The following is a 22,355-nucleotide window of genomic DNA, read 5'->3' as shown; positions in this document are numbered from 1 at the left end:
TTAGCCAGAGATGATATTTAAAATGAGAATATCTGAAATAAATTCGAATGCTCTCACAAATGAGAACAGTTAAAATTAATCTGACCACTCTCGAAAATTAAGTAAAAAAAACAGGAAAAATAATCCAGAATCCTTGTTCGGTACTGGATCAATCCCAAAATTTAATCAGTTGTGTCAGTCATGAGGCCAGACATCCCTGATAGTTTCATCTGAATCTATTCAGTGGTTCTTGAGGTATTTTGTCCATGGACAAACAAGCAAACATGAGGTAGAGGTAATAATAATAAAAGATGGGCTACAGCAAATATTCTGCTCAATACCACAGATTTGCTTGTCAGTTGTTTGACCTTCATCAGTTGAGTATTTCCCATGGTGGCTGATGATATGTGCCTCTCTGATCATGAGCAGAAGTTGTGGAGGAGCATCATAGCCATGTGTTAAGAAGAATTCTTTGAGATTTGAATAATTCTCCTCTGGAAACATGGGTGTTTCGTTCAACATCCTTAACATTTATTCATGGACCTTTTGAGCAGGATGGGCTACTCGACCTGAAGAAAATTCTAATTGGGCCCCACCTGCAAAGTCATGCACTGTTTATCTTGATAAGAGATCACCCTGTCACACACATATGGTTGTGATGCATGTGCCTGATGTACTCTTATCAGATGGGTAGTCATGATGGGTATACTGGGCTTTGTATATTTTACCCCAGTGTCAATTTGATGGCATGCAGTGCTCTCACATTCAATAATAATAATAATCGTTTAAAATTTTGCCACAAGAGCAGCAATTTTGAGAGAGGTGATGAGTCAATTACATCAATCTCAGAGTTCAACTGGTAGTTATTTTATCGTCCCCAAAAGGATGAAAGGTTAAGTCAACCTCAGCAGAATTTGAACTCAGAATGTAAAATCAGGTGAAATACTGCTAAGCATTTCATCCAGCTCACCGCCTTAATAATAATAATAATAATAATACTAACTGCTCTGATGCTGTACCAAGCAATGGTTCTCATGGCTTCTGATTTTAACTGATTGTGTTATCATGTACATTGTTTTGTTTTGGTATAAAAATGGGCTACAGCAAATATTCTGCTCAATACCACAGATTTGCTTGTCAGTTGTTTGACCTTAACCAGTTGACCATGTACCTTAGTGGCTGATGATATGTGCGTCTCTGATCACGAGCAGAAGTAGTGGGGGAGCATCATAGCCGTGTGCTGAGAGGGATTCTTTGGGGTTTGAAGAATTCACCTCTGGAAACATGATTGCTTCTATGAGACCCTCCTGCAGATTACCTTATTATTATTATTATTATTGTTACTACTACTACTATTATTATTATTATTATTATCATCTATAAAGTGTTTGGTATTAGGAAGAGCATGTAGCTGTAGAAGCCATACCAAAACAGACTATGAGACCTGAAACATTTCCTGGCCTTGCCAGCTCCAGTTAAACCATCCAACCCGTGGCAGCATGGTAAACAGATATTAACTTATCATTATTATTATTATTATTATTATTATTATTATTGAAACAGTGAGCTGGCAGAACTGTTAACATGCTGGACAAAATGCCTAGCGGTATTTCGCCAGTCGCTACGTTATGAGTTCAAATTCCGCCAAGGTTGACTTTGCCTTTCATCCTTTCAATGTCAATAAATTATGTACCAGCTGCATACAGGGCTCATCTAATCAACTGGCTCCTCCTCAAAAATTTAAGGCCTTGTGCCTATAGTTGAAAGGATTATTATCATTCTTATTAGTAGTAGCAGCAGCAGGAGACTGGCAGAATTGTTAACATGTACAAAACGTTTAAAGGCTTTTCCTTCCATCTCTTTTTGTTCTGTGTTCAAACTCCGATGAGGCCAGCTTTGTCTATCATCCTTTCAGGGCCGATAAAATAAGTAGCAGTTGAGTACTTGAGTCAATGTAACCCAGTAATCACCTCCTCTTAAAATTGCTGGCCTTGTGCTAAAATTTAAAAACTATTTCATTATGTTTGGATGCGATATGATGTTTGCCAAACTAATTCTAAAACATGTTAAGAGTTAACACATTTATGCAATTAATAATAAACCGTCAGTTATTTTGAAAGCAAAATTAAAGTTTGCTTCTTAAGCACAGTGAGCTATGTTATATTTTGTTTACTCTGGCTGTAAAACAAAAGCAGTGAACATAGATTAATTTTTTTTCAAAAGATCAGGCCAAACAAAGGATTAATCAGGCAGTGTGGAAGGGAGGTATATCTGCAATGACAGTTACTTTATACAAGACCAATGCACAGATGTTTCATTAAAGATAACAAATAGGTTCTGTTGTTGTTACCTTAAATCCAGCCCCACTTTAATCTGCATTGTATTGTGCAAAAAGTTTGACAAACTGTTTTTCCAGTTCTATGTTTATGAGGAATTATGTGCATTATTTACATTTGACGGATATTTGTCCTCATCTTGTTTGTTGTTAATACAATGTTTCAGCTGATATATTCTCCAGCCTTCACCAGGTGTCTTGGGGAAATTTTAAACCTGGGTTCTCATTTCTAAGGTATTTTTCTATGTTATTATTATTATTATTATTCTGGTCACTGCCTGGAATCGAACTCAGAATCTTGGGGTTAGTAGCCCGTGCTCTTAACCACTGTGCCATATGTCCCTGGGCATCTAATGAAGGCTGGAGGGTATATCAGCCAAAGTATTGTTTTAACAACAAACACGGTGAGGACAAATATCCGTCAAGTGTAAATAATGTAAATTGCTTTTTGTTCTGCACTTTAAACATTTCTTGAATGTGTGTTTGACTATTAATTGATTGTATAAAGTAAAATAACATCAGAGACACTTTGCCCCATGCAGAAATTGCAGGAGCTACTCAGAGCATTGCAAGCTCTTTTAAATCCATTGCAGTGTGGTGGTGGTGGTGGTGGTGGATGACAAACACAGACACATACGATGGGTTTCTTTCAATTTTCCTCAACCAAATCCACTCACAAGGCTTTGGTCAGCCTGAGGCTATAGTAGAAGACACTTGCCCAAGGTTCCATGAAGTGGGATTGAACCTGGAACTATGTAGTTGGGAAATAAACTTTTTACTACACACCCATGTCTATTGTCTAAAAAGGTTGATCGTTTGATCTAACTTCCTTCCTTTCAAACACTTTTAGAAGAATGTTTGTCACCAAATTCCTTAGAAATCTCAGTTGATCACATTACTATATTACATACGTGAGATCCTACTGGATTTGTATTTGGTATGTAGAATGCCTTCTTGGGGTACTTTTTCCTTAATCACGGCAGTGAATGCCATCAAAAAAGAACCACCTGGTTGCTAGCAAGTAAGTATGGCATGACAATGTGTTCCATGCTTTTGCTAATGGTTTTAGGTGTATATATATATAGTCATGAACAGACAAAGATGTTCACCTCCATTCTAAAGCCAGTGGAACATCCGTGATGTGACAACTGGAGGTGAAGGCCTATGCCCATTTCAGATTCATAGGCTGGATCAATGCTGAAGGACCAAGTATACTGCAGTGTCCAAGAATCAAACCCATATCATTACAGTTTTCAGCCTGGCACCCTAACCACTAGGCTGTGTGCCTTCAGAAGCAAGAGCTGTAGTTAAAAGTAAAACAAATTAATGGAAGTCTAGAGAGATGCTGCAGTTGTTAGGCTTTCTCTTTCCACACACACACACACACACACACACACGGAAACACTAAACATATAAGTGTCATTAAATGACAGCTCGAGTGTAAGTACAAAGACAGACTTTAGATGGTTGGATACATATTTATTAGATTATATCCAATAGTAGAAAATTGATGTGAAATAAGTTTGCATATGCCAGCATTGATAAAGGGATATAACAATTAAATATTCTCTTTGACATTCAGATGTAAAATATTATTAATATTTCAGAGATTATTAATAAAATATTACTAATCTCTCAAACACTTACATTCTTCTTAACAAGTTAATATTAAATTTGGGAGATCTGCTAAAGGTCCTCACAAACTCGGTTTCCTTAGATGTAGATGCAATACAATTCTTGGAATAGAATATCTCTTTCATTCTTTCATTTGCTTTTATGACAACTGTACTATTAAGGCATTATTTTACAGTTAGTTACTTTCCCTATTACTAGCCTCTACCTGTTTGTCAAGTAATGGATCTCAAATTCCATATGTCCTCAAAGGCACCAAACCAGTGGACTGCTTGTTGAGAGAGGAAATGGCAACAATACCATGACATATTGCCCAGCAACTTTCAGAGACGTCCAAAGTAAATCCCCATGCACAGATGCAGGCACGCACATGCTCTCACTATGAACTTCTTGTATTTTCCATCTGCCAAATTCACTCACAAGATTTAGGTGCACATAGAGAAATAGTTGACACTTTCTTGAGGTGCTTCACAGTGAGACTTGAACTCAAAACCAAGAGATTGGGAAGCAAACTTTTTAACCACACAACCAAGCCTTATGAATAGCATTTCTTTCTCTGATAGAATTGTCCTAAATCTTTTATTGATACAGTCAGTTCACACAGTGGAATAAGACAATTTGCCCCTAGGAAAAGAAAGGTCCTTGACATTTTGGGCTGAATCCTTGATTTGAGAAGGAATTAAATTTAGAGTCATGTCCATGCTAAAGGGGTCAGGAGAAAGAATTGCTTGCTGCTGTTGTTGCATCTATAGATAGGTTTAATGATAACATTTTTGTCATCATATTTCTTTGAGCAACTTTATCTATGTGGTCAGACTCTTTATGCTTCTCCTATTATATACAATCTTTATGACTAGTAATTCTCTTTAAATTGTAGAAGGTCAGTCAATCCCTATGGTTATAGTATATTACACTTGGGGAAAATAATTACCTTTCATAAAGGTGAAGTCAACGACACAATGGCCTAATATACCTATAGTCTGAAAAATGCAAGCATTTTAGGTCAATTACTTTATCAAACAAAAGTTATCAACTTTTAGGAAATGCATCTTTAATTTGCCAATAGGCATCAGCAGCAGCAGCAGCAGCGAGGTGGCAGAAACGTTAGCATACCGGGCAAAATGCTTAATGGTATTTCGTCTGCCGCTACATTCTGAGTTCAAATTCTGCCGAGGTCGACTTTGCCTTTCATTCTTTCTGGGTTGATTAAATAAGTACCAGTTATGCACTGGGGTCGATATAATTGACTTAATCCGTTTGTCTGTCCTTGTTTGTCCTCTCAGTGTTTAGCCCCTTGTGGGTAGTAAAGAAATAGGTATTTCATCTGTCTTTTTGTTCTGAGTTCAAATTCCACCGATGTTGACTTTGCCTTTCATCCTTTTGGGGTCATTAAATTAAGTACCAATTGTGTACTGGGGTTGATTTAATCGATTGGCCCCTCCCTAAAAATTTCAGGCCTTTTGCTTAGAGCAGAAAAGAATAGGCACCCTCATTGTTATGTTCGCATTCACTTTTCCATACTAGCATGGGTCAGACAGAAATGTTCAGGTTGCTTTTCTATGGCTGGATGCCATATCTATTGGAAACCTCACCGGTTTCCAACATAGGTAGCATTCCCCCTTGACCAGACATGTTTTTGTGGAAGATTGGGAATGAACATCATTACTTTTATGATGCTGATGCTTATTCACTATCATCCGTTGCCAAGTCAGAGGGACACAGAAATGCATATATATATATATATATGGCCTGCTCGCTTAGCCAGTGGGGTGGCATCATTTGAAGGCTAAAACAATGTGAACGCATTGTGACCAGTGATGTGTAGCAACATCTGATGGTCAGGTGATCACGTGATATATATATATGAAATGTTTCTTTTAGTTTCCAGTTATCAAAATCTCTCCTCAGCCTTTAATCTGTCCAGAGCTACAGCAGAAGGCACTTGCCCAAGCTGCCACACAATGAGACTGAACCCTCAACAACATTTTTGAATCTCTTTTAAGTCTCCTTTATTACATTACTTTGGTTTCCCATCTCTTGTACTATTATCCATGTTAATATTTTTCTGTTCACTACTATACTAAAACTCAAAGACTACTAAGTCAATACAGAAAGGTCAGTGCTACATTTAACAGCTCAGTCCATATAGCAGAAGATATGCATTATATAATTAATATTTTATTAAATAATTTTTGTATTCCTCCCACGGGCTCCTAAAAGTAAGATTTTCCATTGTACTGTTTTCCAAAAATTTATATCTTTTACATAGAAGTCAGTATGGCTAATTTGGTTGTACCTTAAGTGGGTCATTATGCAAATAAGTAACTCATACGCACTCTGATTATATTTCGCTTCTTTTTCTATTAATAGTTAACTAGTGAACCAATTAACCAATTGATTGTTTGATTAAGCATTCAGTTAATCAATCAGTCCTGTTTGTCAGTCTTTTAAACGCAATTCACAACCTCATCAATGACATATTCTCTCTATTTTGGGTCTCCAGAGCAAATGGCAATGAAAGGATTCCGATGAACCTGCCTGATTGACTGACTGAGTGACTAATCAAACAACCAATTCGTTGAATGGTTCACTAGTTGACTATTAGTAGTAAAAGGAGTAAAATAGAACCAGTGCATGTGTCTCCTATTGGTATTGTTGACTTAATCCGTTTGTCTGTCCTTGTTTGTCCCCTCTGTGTTTAGCCCCTTGTGGGTAGTAAAGAAATAGGTATCGTAACCCATCCTATATACAACAAAATCTCAACAAATGATTTCACTTCACGTATCTTGCAAACTAGAAACAAAAATGAGATATGGATAATAATCCATTGATAACATCTTTTGCTATAAAAATTCAAGCAGTTGACTGTTAATATGTAAAATTAGAAACCAAAAGTATCACAACGCAAAAAAAAAAACATATTGATATTATCTCCATAAATCATGAACAACACTAATAAGAAAAAATAAAACGGCAAAGTATTTGGTAGAAATAAAATTAACTCTGCATTTTCAAGTGTGAAATTATGAAATTAAAATATTTTTTGATGTATCTGAAATTGTTAAAACTCTTTATGATGATAAAAAAATAAGACTAACCTTCAATACAGTAAGTACATTTTGTGGAATATGTAAACCAACAGACCCTGACATTCGCCTGTAGATCCTATAAAAAATAGTTTTAGAACAAATTTTTTTATAGTGAAACAGAAGTTAGATAAGTAAAATTATATATCATTGACAAGCTTCTGATAATATCATATATTTAATAAAAAAAATAAAAAAAGCAACATTCTATTTTGAGAAATACTACATACTAATTGTTATTAGACAAATTTGTTCCATCCACTCTCACTTCTTTGCAATCACTGTAGTCAAACAGTTTCTTCTTCTTCAATATAATGTTTTCACAAAAGATTAAAGACAATACAAGAAAAATAAATTTGTTATTGACAACATTAGAAAGAAAACAATGATATCATTCAAATACTGTACATGTATTTTATCATTTACATTTGGACAATTTGAAAAGCAACAAATCAGAGTGAAAGCAAGTTGTTTATATTCAGCTTGTATCAGACAGATGTCATCCGTTTTCTTCTGATTAATTAAATTTATAATTGTCTTATGTAAACTTTGATCAAATTTTTTTTTTGTTTCGACTCCTGTGAATGAGCTCATAAATTCCTTTATTTCATTCAAGGGTTTTGCAGCAAATTATTATTTCCTTTAGATATTAGAGCCAGAGCTAAAAGCTGTGCAATCCAAAGAAAGGAAAGAAAGGCATTGAGAAAAATAAGCATTCTAAGTGAATTTTTGTTACTTTAAAAAAATTTTTTATTTTGAGGCTTCCTTACAAATGGATTTCAAAGCATTATGCATGGGAAAAGTTATATGCAATGCTTGCATTAATTAGTTAGCAAACTAATTAATTTTGTGTAGGTGGCATTCATAGATATTGCAAAAATTATTGTATTTATTATTATTATTATCATCATCATCATTATTACTGTTGTTTGCTTTTAATCTATATTTTTGATGCAATCACTTGCCAGGACACACCCAGTGCCCTAAGGTAAATGACGTTTTAGAGATGTTGAAATATAACTGAAAGCTTGGTGAGGAGAAGTTGTGAAGGCAGAAGAGAAATACCTTCGTATGAAACAACACAAACATTTACTTGATAGGGTTTTTCTATGGATATGGGCAGTACTTATCAGTACAATCTTTTGGATTTCCTTGAGACATGGTTCTCCTGGGATGCTATCTAAATGTTTCTAACATCCCATTTTTTTTTATCGTACCTAGAGCACCTACAATATCAGGAACAGCTCTTGCTTTAACATGCTACATCTTTTCTATTTCAATTTCGAGGTCCTTGTACGTATTTACTGAGTTTGTCATATTTCTTTATAGATATGTTTTTATTAGTGGGAACTCTTACATCTGTTAGTTTGCAAGTATATTCTTCCACGTCTTTAATAATTATGTCTGGTCAGTTAGTCTGGATCATTCTGTTGGTGTGAACTGGAAAATCCCAGAGGATAGTGACATTTTTACCTTCAACAACTGGCTCTGAATGATGGATTTCCTGACCAGTGGAGCATAACCCTTTCATGAGATTTGGAAAAGGCAAGTGCTCGAAGCTGGTCAGAGTTTGCTTGGGATAAAGTGCCGTGATCAGGTAGTAGTAAACCAATGAGGCAATGCATGTATTCACTACTTCCACTCAGCCATTTTTGTGTGAGATGGGCCACTCTTCCCATGACCTCCCAGTTTCTCTCCACCCAGAAACCTGGCCCAAACCACACTCGAAGCACTTTCACTGGACCTTTAATTCAGTAACAGAAATTGCCATTGGTCAATATGATTTTGCCTCTCCTAAAGCCTAGTAGCAAACCTAGCTACTTATCCTGATTTGTGTGTGCTCCTGTATGTCCCTGGTATTCTTTCAGTATAGTATTGATTGCTTCTATATCCAAAGTGTCCAAAATTGAAAGGTTCCAAGAGGTGGCCATTTAATTTGACCACTAAACAGATGCCACTGTACGATGTCATGATCCAACATCTGAAGGTGGGACTGAAACCCAAATAGGTATGGTCTGTCATATCTTATGCTTTGGACTGAGCCAAATAACCTTTTGTTATAGTGTCTCCTTTTGATTGGTGTGTCTCCCACTTGTTTGTTTTGTGTTATCTCAAAAAGGAAATTATCATTATTATTATTATTTGTATTATTCCTTTGTAACACAGTGTAGGTAAAAATGCACTGGAGTCTTTAGTCATTTGTCAAGTCACAACAAAGACCTCAGACAGGTAATGCTTTCCTTAAGATGTGCGCTATTCCCAATAAGGCTGCTTTTTGCAAGACATAAATCTTTCATGGGATTTCCAGTTGCCTTAAGAAGTCTTGAAGTTTCACTGGGATTGAGCCGAATGCTCCGATCACCTCTGGTATCACTTTTATATTACTTCCTCACATTCCATACAGTCTTGCCATTTCCACTTTCAATTCGGAGCACTTGGTAATTTTTTCAACCTCTTTACTCACAACATTCATGTCATTTGGTATGGCTACATCAATGATCTGACAGAATTTGTCTCTCTTATTCAATACTAGCAGTATCGCCCGGCGTTGCTCAGGTTTGTAAGGGAAATAACTCTAAAGCATTTTTAGAGAGTTATAGCCAAAAAATAGCAAAAAAATGGGGAAAAAATTATGGTAAATTTTTTTTATGTAATTATGGTAAATTTTTTTTTAGTTGAAAAAGGTCGAGTTGCGTCCCCTAGACAGTCTGTGGTTTGTGTTTCTGATTCTCGACCCCATGTCGAGTTTATCGATTTTTTTCAGAACTGGGGGAACTTTTCAAAATTTTCGCTGCGTTAGTTTTGAATTATGACATTGGGCTATGTGTGTGTCAAGTTTCATCAGAATCGGTTGAAAGCCGTGGTCAGGGTGAGGGTACAACCAAACAGACACACAGACAAACTGCCGTTTATATAGAGAGAGATGACAATATCCAGCTGACAGTTTTCGAACACACTATCCATCTGAAAATCATAATACCAGAGTATCGTTACTTTTCCATCCTCCTGCATAACTTTACTTGGTACATGCTCATACTAGTTCTCTGTTACTTCATATTAGTATTTACGGTATAAGAACCAATGAAGATACACAGACATTTTATCATGACGGTGCTCATATTATTTTGTGCACTTATTATTATTATTAATAGTATTATTATTATTAAGGTGGCGAGCTGGCAAAATCGTAAGCACGTCGAGCAAAATGCTTAGCAGTATTTCATCTGCCACTACGTTCTGAGTTCAAATTCCATCAAAGTAGATTTTGCCTTTCATCCCTTTGGGGTTAATAAATTAAGTACCAGTGTTTCACTGGAGTCAGTGCCTTTCATTCTTTCAGGGTTGATAAATAAGTACCAGGGTTGTTGTAATCAACCTACCCACTTCCCCTCAAAATGACTGGCCTTGTGCCAAAATTTGAAACCATTATCATTATTATTATTTTGGTTTGGCTCAGGTTCGGTCTTATTCTTGGTAGGATTTATATGGGTAGCGGGTTACTACCTGTAACCTTAGGTATTCATAAGTTTTCAGTAGTCTTTTAAGTGCTTAGAACCTTCCTGATAATCCTTGCTGTCTCTAAGAGACAAACTTTCTGTAGATGCTCTACAGAGCATTGTATTCCAGTCTTCTTCAGCCATTTGTCTGTATCTTTGTTTACTGTTCCCAATACACCAATCTATTATTATTATTATTAAGGTGGTGAGCTGGCAGATTCATCAGCATGCTGGATGAAATGCTTAGCAGTATCAGTATTTTGTCTGTCGCTACATTCTGAGTTCAAATTCCACTGAAGTCAACTTTGTTTTTCATCCTTTCAGGGTCAATAAATTAAGTACCAGTTGAGTACTGGGGTCGATATAATTGACTATACTCCTCTCCCAAATTTCAGGCCTTGTGCTGCGGCGTTAGAGTAGTGAGTTGGCAGAATTGTTAGCATTCCAAACATAATGCTTAAATGTATTTCATCTGTCTTTGTGTTCTGAGTTCAAATTGTTCCAAAGTTGACTTTGCCTTTCATCCTTTTGGGTTCAGTGGAATAATTACTGGTTGAACCCTGGGAGTTGATGTGATCAACTAACCCCTTTCCACAAAATTTCCAACCTTGTGTTTATAGCAGAAAGGATTATTATTATTATTAAAGAAACTACCTCAATGATAAAAACTATTCATTTATATTTATCTTTATACAAAAAAATTAGCAAAGTTTTAAAAAATCATAGTTTCAAAAAATTAATAACTTTTTTCTATTTGGTTTTATTGCATAAATTATCAATGCTAATTTGAAAACAGAATATAAAAATTGGAAAAAAAAAACCCATTTGCAATGCTTGAGATTAAACAATCTTGATTAGCTGATGCACAGTTCAGGTGTTCTAAACATTTTTTCTTCACCTGTCAGCAGAGAATCTCATTATCAATACATTCACCTCAGAATTGAACTCAGGTTAGTAAAACATAACAGACTTCTGAAAATATTTTCTCAAGAACTTTGGTTGGAATCAAATGATTGAAACTAAGGGAAACAAAAAATTCCTCCAGCAAATATTTATCAACTGGATAGGTTTTCCATTAAATTAAAAATTTTTGTTCTTATTATTTTTTTATTTTTTTAAAAAACTAGTCTTAGTATTGTATTCATACAATTCTGTTTCTCTCTTTAGAAAGAAATCAATAGATTTTTTTTTATTACTTCTTGCTGTTCAAGATATTTCATTATTTTATAATACTGCTCTTTCAAGCAAGATATTAATTTCCTTTTTAATTATTGCAGCATGTTTGACTACTACAAATGCATATATATATTTATTAAAATTCTAATCACTTCAGAAATGAAACAGTGAAATTTAAAGAATTTTTCTTATTTTCTTCAGTAACCTTGTTCCAGTTTGTTTATTTATTACATTTCTTAAGAATTAAGTCTTAAAACTAATTGTTGTAAATCTTTGTAAATAGTAAAGTAAGATTGAGAGAATAGTAGTGCCAAAATACCATCAGTATCTAATTAAGCTTAAACAGTTTTGTTTGGGAAAATATGTGCAAAGGTTAAGAAAAAATATACCTATGGAAAAGCCTGTAAAATAAAAGAAATATTACGTTGTACATCATTTTTATATAAGGTATTTGGGATTTAAAGGAGACAAAGGACATCCATATTAACAAAATCTCTTAGATTAATCTGAGGTGGAAAGATTGGTATAACACAGACTACCAAGAAATTAGCATCTGAATAGAAAATAAATTTTATCAGGTCTTTTTAAGTATTTGAATTTTAATCCCTACATATATATATATATATATATATATATATATATATATACTGAAGACAACTGAAATGTCTGAACAGACATAATTTGAAATATCCAAAAATAGATATATAGTGCGAAACAAGCAGAAGAGAAATTAAATACAGGTATGTTAGGTCTAGAGACATGATGAAGAAGCTTTAGAAATGTCAGTAGGAAAAGATTCCTGCTTATACTGTGGAACCTTGGTTTACAATCAAGTTTTTGAATATAAAATCTCTTGGGTGGCAAACGATGTCCTGAGGAACAAACATGCTAGCTGGCAGCAATGGTTGGCAACAAACTGAGAGTATCAGTGGGAGGAGAGCATCAGTTGCTGTCCAGCTTTCGCTCTGTGCACATCCCTGTTTGAATTTGCTGTGCTTTCTCTTGAATGTCCTATAGGGAAAATAGCTTTGGTTGATGAACATTTCAGATGATGAACTATCTTCAGGAATCGATTAAATTTGGAAACCAAAATTCCACTGTAACAGATTATTGATACTTTATCTCATAACCTTATCATTGTCCAGCTATGCCACTCTATATCAAAGTGTAGCTGCTTTGCACATAATTTAATAGGTGTATTTTCACCAAAAAAAAAAAAAAAAAAAAAAATGATTTTTTGTATGTAAATCTCAATCTTGAATGAGTGCATTTTAGTCACTAAAATCTGCCTGTTGTGCCAAAGATTGTGATTGGTCATCTAAATTATTAATTCAACATATTTACAATCCAGCACTACACCTAACAACCCCCCCTTAAACTTTTCCACTTTGATAACCATCCTGAACTTTAGTTTTATTCCAACATATGTATGTCTTGGTTGAAATTCCTTTGCATTGTCTTTCTAGTTGAACAACTTCTCAAGTGTCAGTACCATGATAATTCCCTGTTGGGGGTGGGGTAGTACTAGGCTGACAACCAGTTTTGCATCACTAACTGGTTCTTGCGTACCTAAGATGTCTCTATTGTAAGTACTCAGTCTAGACTCCAGTTCTCCTCTGTCTGTGTTTATCCTGAAGGTATTCAGACAAGACATCAACCACATCAACTTCTATGCTGTGTATGTGGCCTGCAAATGTCATTGGCACTGCTCCAACTCATCTAAACTCATGAAAATGGTTTAAAATAAGAGAAAATTACTAGTAAATGGTTATTTAGTAAATTGAGATTTTTTTTTATATAATTTATATAAAGTATTGATATTTTCAGGAAAAAACCTTAATTCCCAGAGCTGTTATTTAGTTCTGTTTCTGTTGTGTTTAACCAATGAAAATAAAGCTCTCATCCTAGATATATTGCTGTTAAGACTATTAAACAGAACACTCTCAGTATCTTTATCACAATTTGTTCAACTGAACCAGAGATAAGAATAAAGTATGAAGGAATCACATTTCATAGTTTAAGTCATTCATTTGAGAATTATACACCTTGTCCACCATCACAGCACAAAACTGGTGGCAAGATATGAATGACCAAATCTTTAGCTGGTAATATAATATTCTGTCAACTTGGTTATCTGCAATTCATACTAGAGAAAACTATGCTTTCAAAAATTCATGCTGATATAGTGAAATAACTAATCCTGTGTAATCATATTCCACTGAATTTTGTGAAGTTTGTCTTAATAATTATAGAGCTGGCTTGTGTTTCACATTGAGTAATGCAAGAAAACATTAAAGTCATGATGCACATTGGAATTGATAATGTAAAGCTAACAGAATTCTCAGATAGAAAACACTATAGATTTGCTGTGGTTCTACTAATGTTTTTCACAAATTAGTGTGGAAGAGAAAATAAGATGAAAGCAAATCAGACACAACAATATGTAACCTTCATACTTCCTTTTTTAAATATCACCAGGTAATCAAAAGTTGAAATTAAAAAGAGTAGATATAAGAGCAAATCAAGATTATTTATTACTGTAGTATAGAAAATCCTGATAGCCTTAGTTCTATTTAATGTTCTAGTTTGAAGTAGGGGAGGGGGCAGTGCTGTAGCTTTTATGGGCTCTCTCCTTAGAAATTTAGCCCTTTTCTCTTTAATGTAGGTTATTGACCAAACTGTTAAACTTTTTTCTCTTCCTCATGACAAACCAATTTATTTCACTTTTAGGCTCTATTTATAGCCACTAATTATTGATGCAGACTGTCATTAGTTTTCCTAAATCCAAGCTCAAACTTTAAAGAGTATTATGATTAAATTGATGGCTGTGAACAAGAATATTTATAGGAGTGTGGAATAAAAGAACTGTGGTGTCCATGCTTTTCTGTTAGGCCTGAGTATTAGGAGTAAAGAAGTTATTCAAAATATAAACTATTTGACAGTTTTCATTTCCTCAGAACTGACATCTACACCATAATATTCATAATAATAATGAAAAATAAAAACAGTAATAATTTCTGAAGAATTAGCAGTTTTCTTGAATCAATTCAACTGATTAATAGTGACCGACCAAAGTTTGAAAGTAAAAGATAGTCGAATTTGTTTTAGAAACCTGTGTGAATAAAAGATATGGTAGATCTTGTAAAGTTTATGCTAAAATAATGAACTTAAATTAGCTCTAATTTAATAGTTTACCAGTTGATATTTGTAGTTCTAATATACCAAATAATTACTGGTATTTATCTAACCCTTTTGTTACCAACTCAACTGAAACCAGCTCTGGCTCTGAGTACAAATGTCTTGTTTTCATAAGTTTGGAATTAAAATCTTCCACCAAACCTTAGTCACAATTTATGTTCCTAACACTAGATTAATGATAACGAAGTTATTTTACTAAATTCTTTGTTATATTTAAAGTAATTGAAAGAAACACAGAGCATCTCAAAATAAATACAGTAACGAAGGGGTTAAATAACTCAAAAGTGTTGTTTTCTACATTACTTAAAAATATAAGCCATGGCCCAAGAGCTTCCCCATAAAAGCGTTTGTATTACTTATTTAGTTATGATAACACTTACAGTTTTAAAACTTTTATGGAAATAACCTTCATTGATTTCTGTACAACTATACATTATCCCTAGGGAAGAACTGTCATTTAATTCAAAGAAACAAATTTATTCAGATATGGAAATATATACAGAAAGCAACATTTTTATGTGTAAGAAATAATCTTTATCAACAAGAAGAAATTATTATACACATGAACTTTTCCTATGTCATGTGTCATAAATATGTTTTAGAATATACTTTATATTAAGATTTTTCATTTTATTTTATATACTCTGTTGCAACAATTTTGACAGAAAGATTTAATATAAAATTATCTGTGATGAGAAGACAGAAGAGGATATTTTGTTTATTCTTCACAGTAATATAGCTTTATTTACTGCATAATGATGTTCAGGCTTCATTATTAGACAATCAGAGTAAGGCATTAGCTGAATTTGAATAAACCTATTAAACTCAATTTGTTCTATGAAAAATTGCCATACTGTATCTGTGGCATTCAAAATGTTCAGTAATTCTTAATATTATGAAGAGTATATTCCATAAATTATCAGAGAAAATAGATCTCAGGCATATTTGCTAAAGCTAATTCTATCCAAATCACAGAAGTCCATAAAAGCCTGTAACATTAAACCAAGGAGATAAATCTCCTCGTCAGTAGGACATTGATATATTTATTTCACATTGAGAACAGAACACAGCTCTCAAAAGTGGGAGAATTACTCATCCTTTGCACAGCACCATCCTTGTTTAGTTTCACAAGTGGTTTCATTTTCTGCTGAAAGTAATGGATACTTGGCCATTGACAACTGATAACTATGTGTTTTAGTCATTCAAACCACATAGCATCAGTGATCTTATCTCTAATTTTTATCGATCGAGTCACCTATGGTTCAAATGGGGTTCACTAAATTCTAATCTGTTTATAGTAATTTGACACAGCTCAGCCATGGTAAAGACTGAAATAGTTGGTAATTTTAATAATATCCCATACTTGCCCCTGTTATATGAATTTTTAGCTTTGACAAACAGGCTTCAGTTTATGCCCACCTTACTGGCTACAAGAACTACAAACATTCAGGCAAAGTCTTCTGTTTGAGGAAATCTCATCCTTCTCCCTCCCCACCTGCCTCAGGCACCTTGAAAAAAAAAAAGAAAAATGGTGCTGCTCTACATCTAACTAAGCAAAAGAATATTGGCAAATAAAAAGGGAAAAGGCCATCCTTCTATGTTTGCCCACTGTATAGTTGTGAAATTCACTACATGTTGGCCATCAATAGTTTTGAAACCAACTACCTGCTTGTGCTGAATACAGTTTTGACAACCACTACATGTTCGCAAAACAATTACTTCATTCAAAGTAGTTACAATGGTAACTATCTTGAATGAGGCAATTTGGTTTGATTGTACAAAACCGATTTCCTTTGAAAATAGCATTATTTATTGTGTTACCATTCTTTACCTTAGAACTTTTGAGAAATATGATTTATATTTGATGAATATAGAAACAGTGTTTCTAGAGTAACAAATGTCTTCCAGAAGTTAATTTAATTTTTCCATTTAATATTTCCTTTGTTTGCTCATAAATCTGTTGTCTGCCTTTTTATATTCTAAATTACTTTCATCTTTTCGCAAGCTCTCACTTTACTGACTTTTGGCAAACAGATCAATGTATTTACTCATCTAATTTTTATGTTGACAACATTTATCTTAAACATTTTACACCTGTTTTGATTTGACTGGAGAAAGCTGTTACTTAGAGACCAAGGATAGGAAATAAAATGGCAAATTATGAATCAAAGAGTTGCACAAATCTCAGTGAATAAACACGTAAGGCTTATAGATTATAGTCAAAAAACACCAATGTGAACAAATATTGTAGAGCCTGTTTGAAGGGAAGTGGACTATGTAACGAAGAAGTAAGGGAGATAAGTTTGACAGATGGTGAAAGCTGCAATAAAACAATTCTAAAAAGACAATAAAAATTCTTCTCAACTGTTTGTCTTCAACGAATGACTTATTTCTGAAGTTTAGAGAAGTTATATTTTATCACTTCTTTTGCCAGCTGAAACAGCTGTGGTATTAGAAATTTTCATAAATAATACAAATAATAATTCTCTGCCCTTATATATTCTAAACAAGGTTGCCCTGTTTAGGACGTTGACATTATTATATCGCAGATATCTTTAAATATAGTCAGGTACAGCATGTTATTCAATTTTACAACCAAATATCTGTAGAAAACTTTGTTAAATTGGTTTGGAGCATGATTGTATTTTCAGTCTTAATTAGAAATTAATTTCTCATTTTCAATTTGGAAAGGTGTAAATATCATCACATTTAATCACCAGTTGTCTTGAGGCTTCTTACTTAATTACAAAGCTATTGATAAGCTGTGGATGTACCAAATGTTTGATGAGTTTGTAATGCATAATATCTTTAACTAGCACCTATTAATCTTCTTAATTTCAACAAAGTTCCTCATCTAACAAAGAAGTCATTACCGCTATTGTTTTTGTTTCTTCATTTTATCATTGTTTTTTCTTTTCCATTGTCCACAAGAAACTGCAAAATATGTTATAGTTGTTGTAACTAAAGCAACTGAAGAATTTTATTTCTGGAGATTCTCTTTAGGCAGTCTGAACATATGGAATTAGCCATGCCAAAAGCAGTCATTTATCAAATGTAGTTCGAGAACTCCTGCTTTTCTAAAAGCTAATTCATTCGAAGCAAGCTACAGTTTGTGGCAGAGAAAAGTTGTTTTTTTTTTTTTTTTTTAAATAAATATTATAACCTGCAAGATTTACTAGCAGAAATTTTTCTTAAACTCAAATGTTTTTTTTTTTTTCCTTCTTACTTTGATATGATTAGCTTAAAAACACATAGTTAAAAACAAAAAAACTAAGTAATTATTTTGTACAATAAATAATCAAACTTAAATATGCTAAAATAATATCTAGCCTTTTGTAAAAAATGCTTTTGTCGTATTGAAATCTTCCTAAAATCACATCAGGGTAAACATGAGAAGAGCTTCTGAAAGAAAACTACTGGTAATGATAAGGATGATAACAGGATAGAGGTAAAAAGTATCACAGATATTTCTTCACTTCCAATTTCCCAAAATATATTCCAACAATATATGAAAGATTATTTACCTGTCTACCATTATTCCAGCTCGTATTACATTGGCAACACTTCGGAAACGGGGCTTTTCTTCACCTTTTCTTTTAATGTTGTTCATAGAACGTGTAAAAGTTAAAGCAAGCCAGTCACGCACTTCAGTCGGGACTGCATCCGGCTCCACTTCGCTTAACTCATCATCTTCATCACAAAGTCTTCTGCAATAAAAATTGATAACAAAACCATTTTTAAATACTATATCTTCAAAAGTGAACAAAGGATATAACTTTCTGCAGAAAACAAAATACAGTTCTGCTTATATGATACGTGATATAAGCAAATATTCTTTCCAGTACATTAGGAACATGTTATTTGTGAAAAAATAATACATCTTTGTTAATTTTGTTGATTAGATTCAGATATTAGATGATTTCATTATTTTAATTTAGAAAGCCAAAAGAAAAAAATCGTAAGCACTTACACACAAAAGAAATCTAACTTTAATCTTCTGCAACTAATATAAAAGCAACACATATTTGTGCGATGAATTTTCAAATTGAAACACAACTAATTACTTTCAATTTCTACATCCCACTCTTACTTTCTACATCATTTAATTTAACTTTTAACAAATAATATTTATGGAATTTCATATTTCCCAGGAGTTTGTGCTTAAACATACTCCATCCTTAATTTAAAAATTTATTGTCATTTCAAAAATATTTACTGCTCAACATTTAACTACTTCATTTTTTTTTACAGTTAGCAGTAAAAGTAGATTCAGTGTATACCTGTAAGAATCACCCAATATATCTAACCATCTCTTTCTCTTTACACACACACACACACACACACACACACACACACACACACACACACATATATGATAAACAGGAACACACGAATACATGATTAATGACAATATGTACACAGGCGTACATATACATATCTCTTACAAATTTTGTTCAGATTCCTTTCAAAATATGAAGGAAAATATTTCATTTGTGCAAATATTATTAGAAATGATCGTTCTTCAAGATGTTTTATTTTTGATTTGTTGTTCCAACTTTCTTTTTTCAATTGGATGATATCTTTGGGCATTATAATGTCTCCATGCTTCTCCATCACACATCTCCAGGTCCCACTATCACAGTATACAAATTCAACCACTAAATTATTTTACTGTATAAGAGTTATTCATCTGTTCAACAATACGATTTTTATTCTTTTTACTTTTACCCAGTGTTTGATGCAATTTAATTTTCCTTGGATACAACCATCCTCTGATCATAAACATGTCAAATATCATTAAATATCGTAAAAATGAGATCCAAGAGCACTGTCACACAGCATTTAGATAACGGTAGAGTATGCAGAATGATAGAAATACCTTAGGGTGGTACCAAGAATAATGAGAATTTTTCCCACGTTTAAATAAAATCAATACAAAATTTCAAGAAAAGAAATGGTTTGTTAGGCATGTGATAAGTATATTCAGTGAAGAGCAAAAAGTGAGGTAAATTGTTGTTGTTGTTGATGTGCATAATAGTTGAAAAAGAGCTTTGTGTTAAAGAAGGATGGAAAGATAGTATAGCTTAAAATAGGAAAAATAAATCTTGCTGCCTGAGTTATAGATACATAGATCAACTTAAATCAATTTCCAATACAGAGTGAATATTTACTGGTGAACATCACATAGATGCAATAAAGTGAAATGTGATCAAAAATCAACAACTGCAGACCATTAGTGATATACTAGTTGTAAATGTGGTTTCATAAGTCAATATTTGTGAGAAATAGAAAATCTATGAATAACAAGAGATTTTCCAAATCCTTTAAACACGACCAACATTAATGGCATTTTATGATTAAAAGAATAACCAAAAATGTTTCATTGGATACAATATGCCAAGTGGGTTTGTTTCGGCTTTCATTTGCTGAGAATATAAGTCAAAAGGTTTGACTTCCTTTGATCAAGCTAGAAATGTATCTGAGTTGGGTGGATAATTGAAATGAATGATTTAATGCTTAAAACCATATGCAAGTAGATTTGACCTCACATGTAGAAAGAGATATTTATTAAAGAGGAAAATGAACAGAGAACCAATTGGAGCTGACTCCAAGGAGATTTGAATTCAGAATGTAATAAGACATAGCTAAATACAACAAACCATTTAGAATAAATATCTAATTCACTGTTCAACTGATCCTGTCTTCTATGTATGCTAACAATATCAACTGTTGATATTTTTAGTTGTATAATAGTGGCAGGAAAATTACTCAAGTAGAAGAGTCTGCCATATTGTGCAGGTCAATTGCCTTTGTAAACTCTCTCTCACTGTCTCATCTAAAAATACTGATAGCAGTGACATCATCATTTATGATGATGATGATAACAAATGTAGTCATGATGATGTTCAGAGACTGGTCTTAAATTCAAGAGCATAAGTACCAAAGGAACAATGAAAAACACGATTCCCTAAAAGTAAAGTGAGAAACAGGGCTTGTGAAAGATGCGGTTTCAGCAGTTACAACAGTCTCGTGTCTGAAGAGATAAGGAGAGGCCCAGAAATTTAAGAAACGGCTTTGGGAACTTCTGACAAGGTGGAGAGGAAAAGCCCCTCCTCATCATTCCTTTCCAGCAGGGACCCCAAGATTTCTCTCAGAGGCCATGATTAGAAATAGACAGGTGACATAATGTAAATAAATATACGAAATTAAAATTCTACCTTATAAATATCTTAAGATTATCTGAAAGTATAGATTATCTTGATGTTGTTGTTTTGGGGTGAAATTCATTAACACAATTATAACAAGTCAAGTAAGATAATGATATTTTCAAAATTTTGAGATTTTTAATTAACCTTAAACCTATCACGAAAAATCTAATGTATATTAATCTCCTGTATGTATAATCAATAATGAAAGGAACCCAGCCTACTTCCTACAACACTGAAGATTTTATCCTCTACATTTATTATTCACTACTGAAAATAATTTTATGCTTGTTACCCACAAATTATTTTCCGTGAATGATTACTAAATATTGAAGTAAACGAGGCCTCTTAGAAGGTTTTTGCTTCATATCTAACGATAAAAGGTGCTTAATTATTTTGCTTGTGAAACCTTGATATAATCATTGCCTGTAAATTTGATACTTTGTATACATATCAAAGCAGAAAATCAGCTTCGAATTAATATCAAATGACCGGAAATTATTGCAAATAGAATTTAAGAATATTTGGATTATATTTCATATACAAGATCTCCCTCTCGTTTCATATTTATTGTTTAATTTATTGTTTCCACTACCATAATTAATATTAATCATTGCTCCGCAGAGAATGAGTAGATCTCTAATTATATTTTTTTATTTCATTTTACCCATTCATTTCTAACTTAAATAGGATCAGTGAAGTAAACTGACCTATATATAATTAGTTTGTGATGGTGAAATGCATATTCTGGTTGCTATAAAACTTTCATTAAATATTCCACTGTAAACAAATTTAAGCCATTTAGCAAAATTGCAAAAAGCTGTTAATTATCATCACCCACTATCACCACCTTCACTACCATCATCTTCATCATTATCATTACCACCACCATCATCATACATTTGTTGCCCATGTTGGCATGAGATGCCATTGTTCTAAGTCGGGTCTTATTTAGAGTTATCATCCCTTCTTGAGGGGCCAGAGGATGGCACATAGCTCATACATTCCATTTTATTCAATGCCCTTCTTAATACCTATTTCTTTACTGCCCACAAGGGGCTACACAGAGGGGACAAACGGATTAAGTCAATTACATTGACCCCAGTGCGTAACTGGTACTTAATTTATCGACCCCGAAAGGATGAAAGGCAAAGTCAACCTCGGCGGAATTTGAACTCAGAATGTAACAGCAGCCGAAATACTGCTAAGCATTCTGGCTGGTGTGCTAACGATTCTGCCAGCTCGC

General features: G+C 33.5%; 1 protein-coding gene across 3 annotated transcripts in view; it reads right to left on the bottom strand.

Moving 5' to 3' along the window:
* Nucleotides 1-22,355, bottom strand: part of LOC115213196 (calcium/calmodulin-dependent 3',5'-cyclic nucleotide phosphodiesterase 1A) — a 720,553-nt gene that overhangs the window by 62,705 nt on the left and 635,493 nt on the right. For 2 of the 3 annotated variants that reach the window (XM_036508301.1, XM_036508304.1), the window contains 2 exons: nt 18,428-18,610; nt 7,045-7,111 (listed from right to left, as the gene is read on the bottom strand). In XM_036508301.1, the coding sequence (XP_036364194.1) occupies nt 7,045-7,111; nt 18,428-18,610 (250 nt within the window). Of the gene's footprint in view, nt 1-7,044; nt 7,112-12,094; nt 12,107-18,427; nt 18,611-22,355 lie in introns of all 3 variants that reach the window. The other variant, XM_036508297.1, reaches the window with a different exon arrangement.

This window comes from Octopus sinensis, linkage group LG1, assembly GCF_006345805.1.
Source record: "Octopus sinensis linkage group LG1, ASM634580v1, whole genome shotgun sequence".
Taxonomy (NCBI): Eukaryota; Metazoa; Mollusca; class Cephalopoda; order Octopoda; family Octopodidae; genus Octopus; species Octopus sinensis.
Note: the sequence above shows the minus strand (reverse complement) of the source record. Positions and strands in the feature narration are given on the sequence as shown.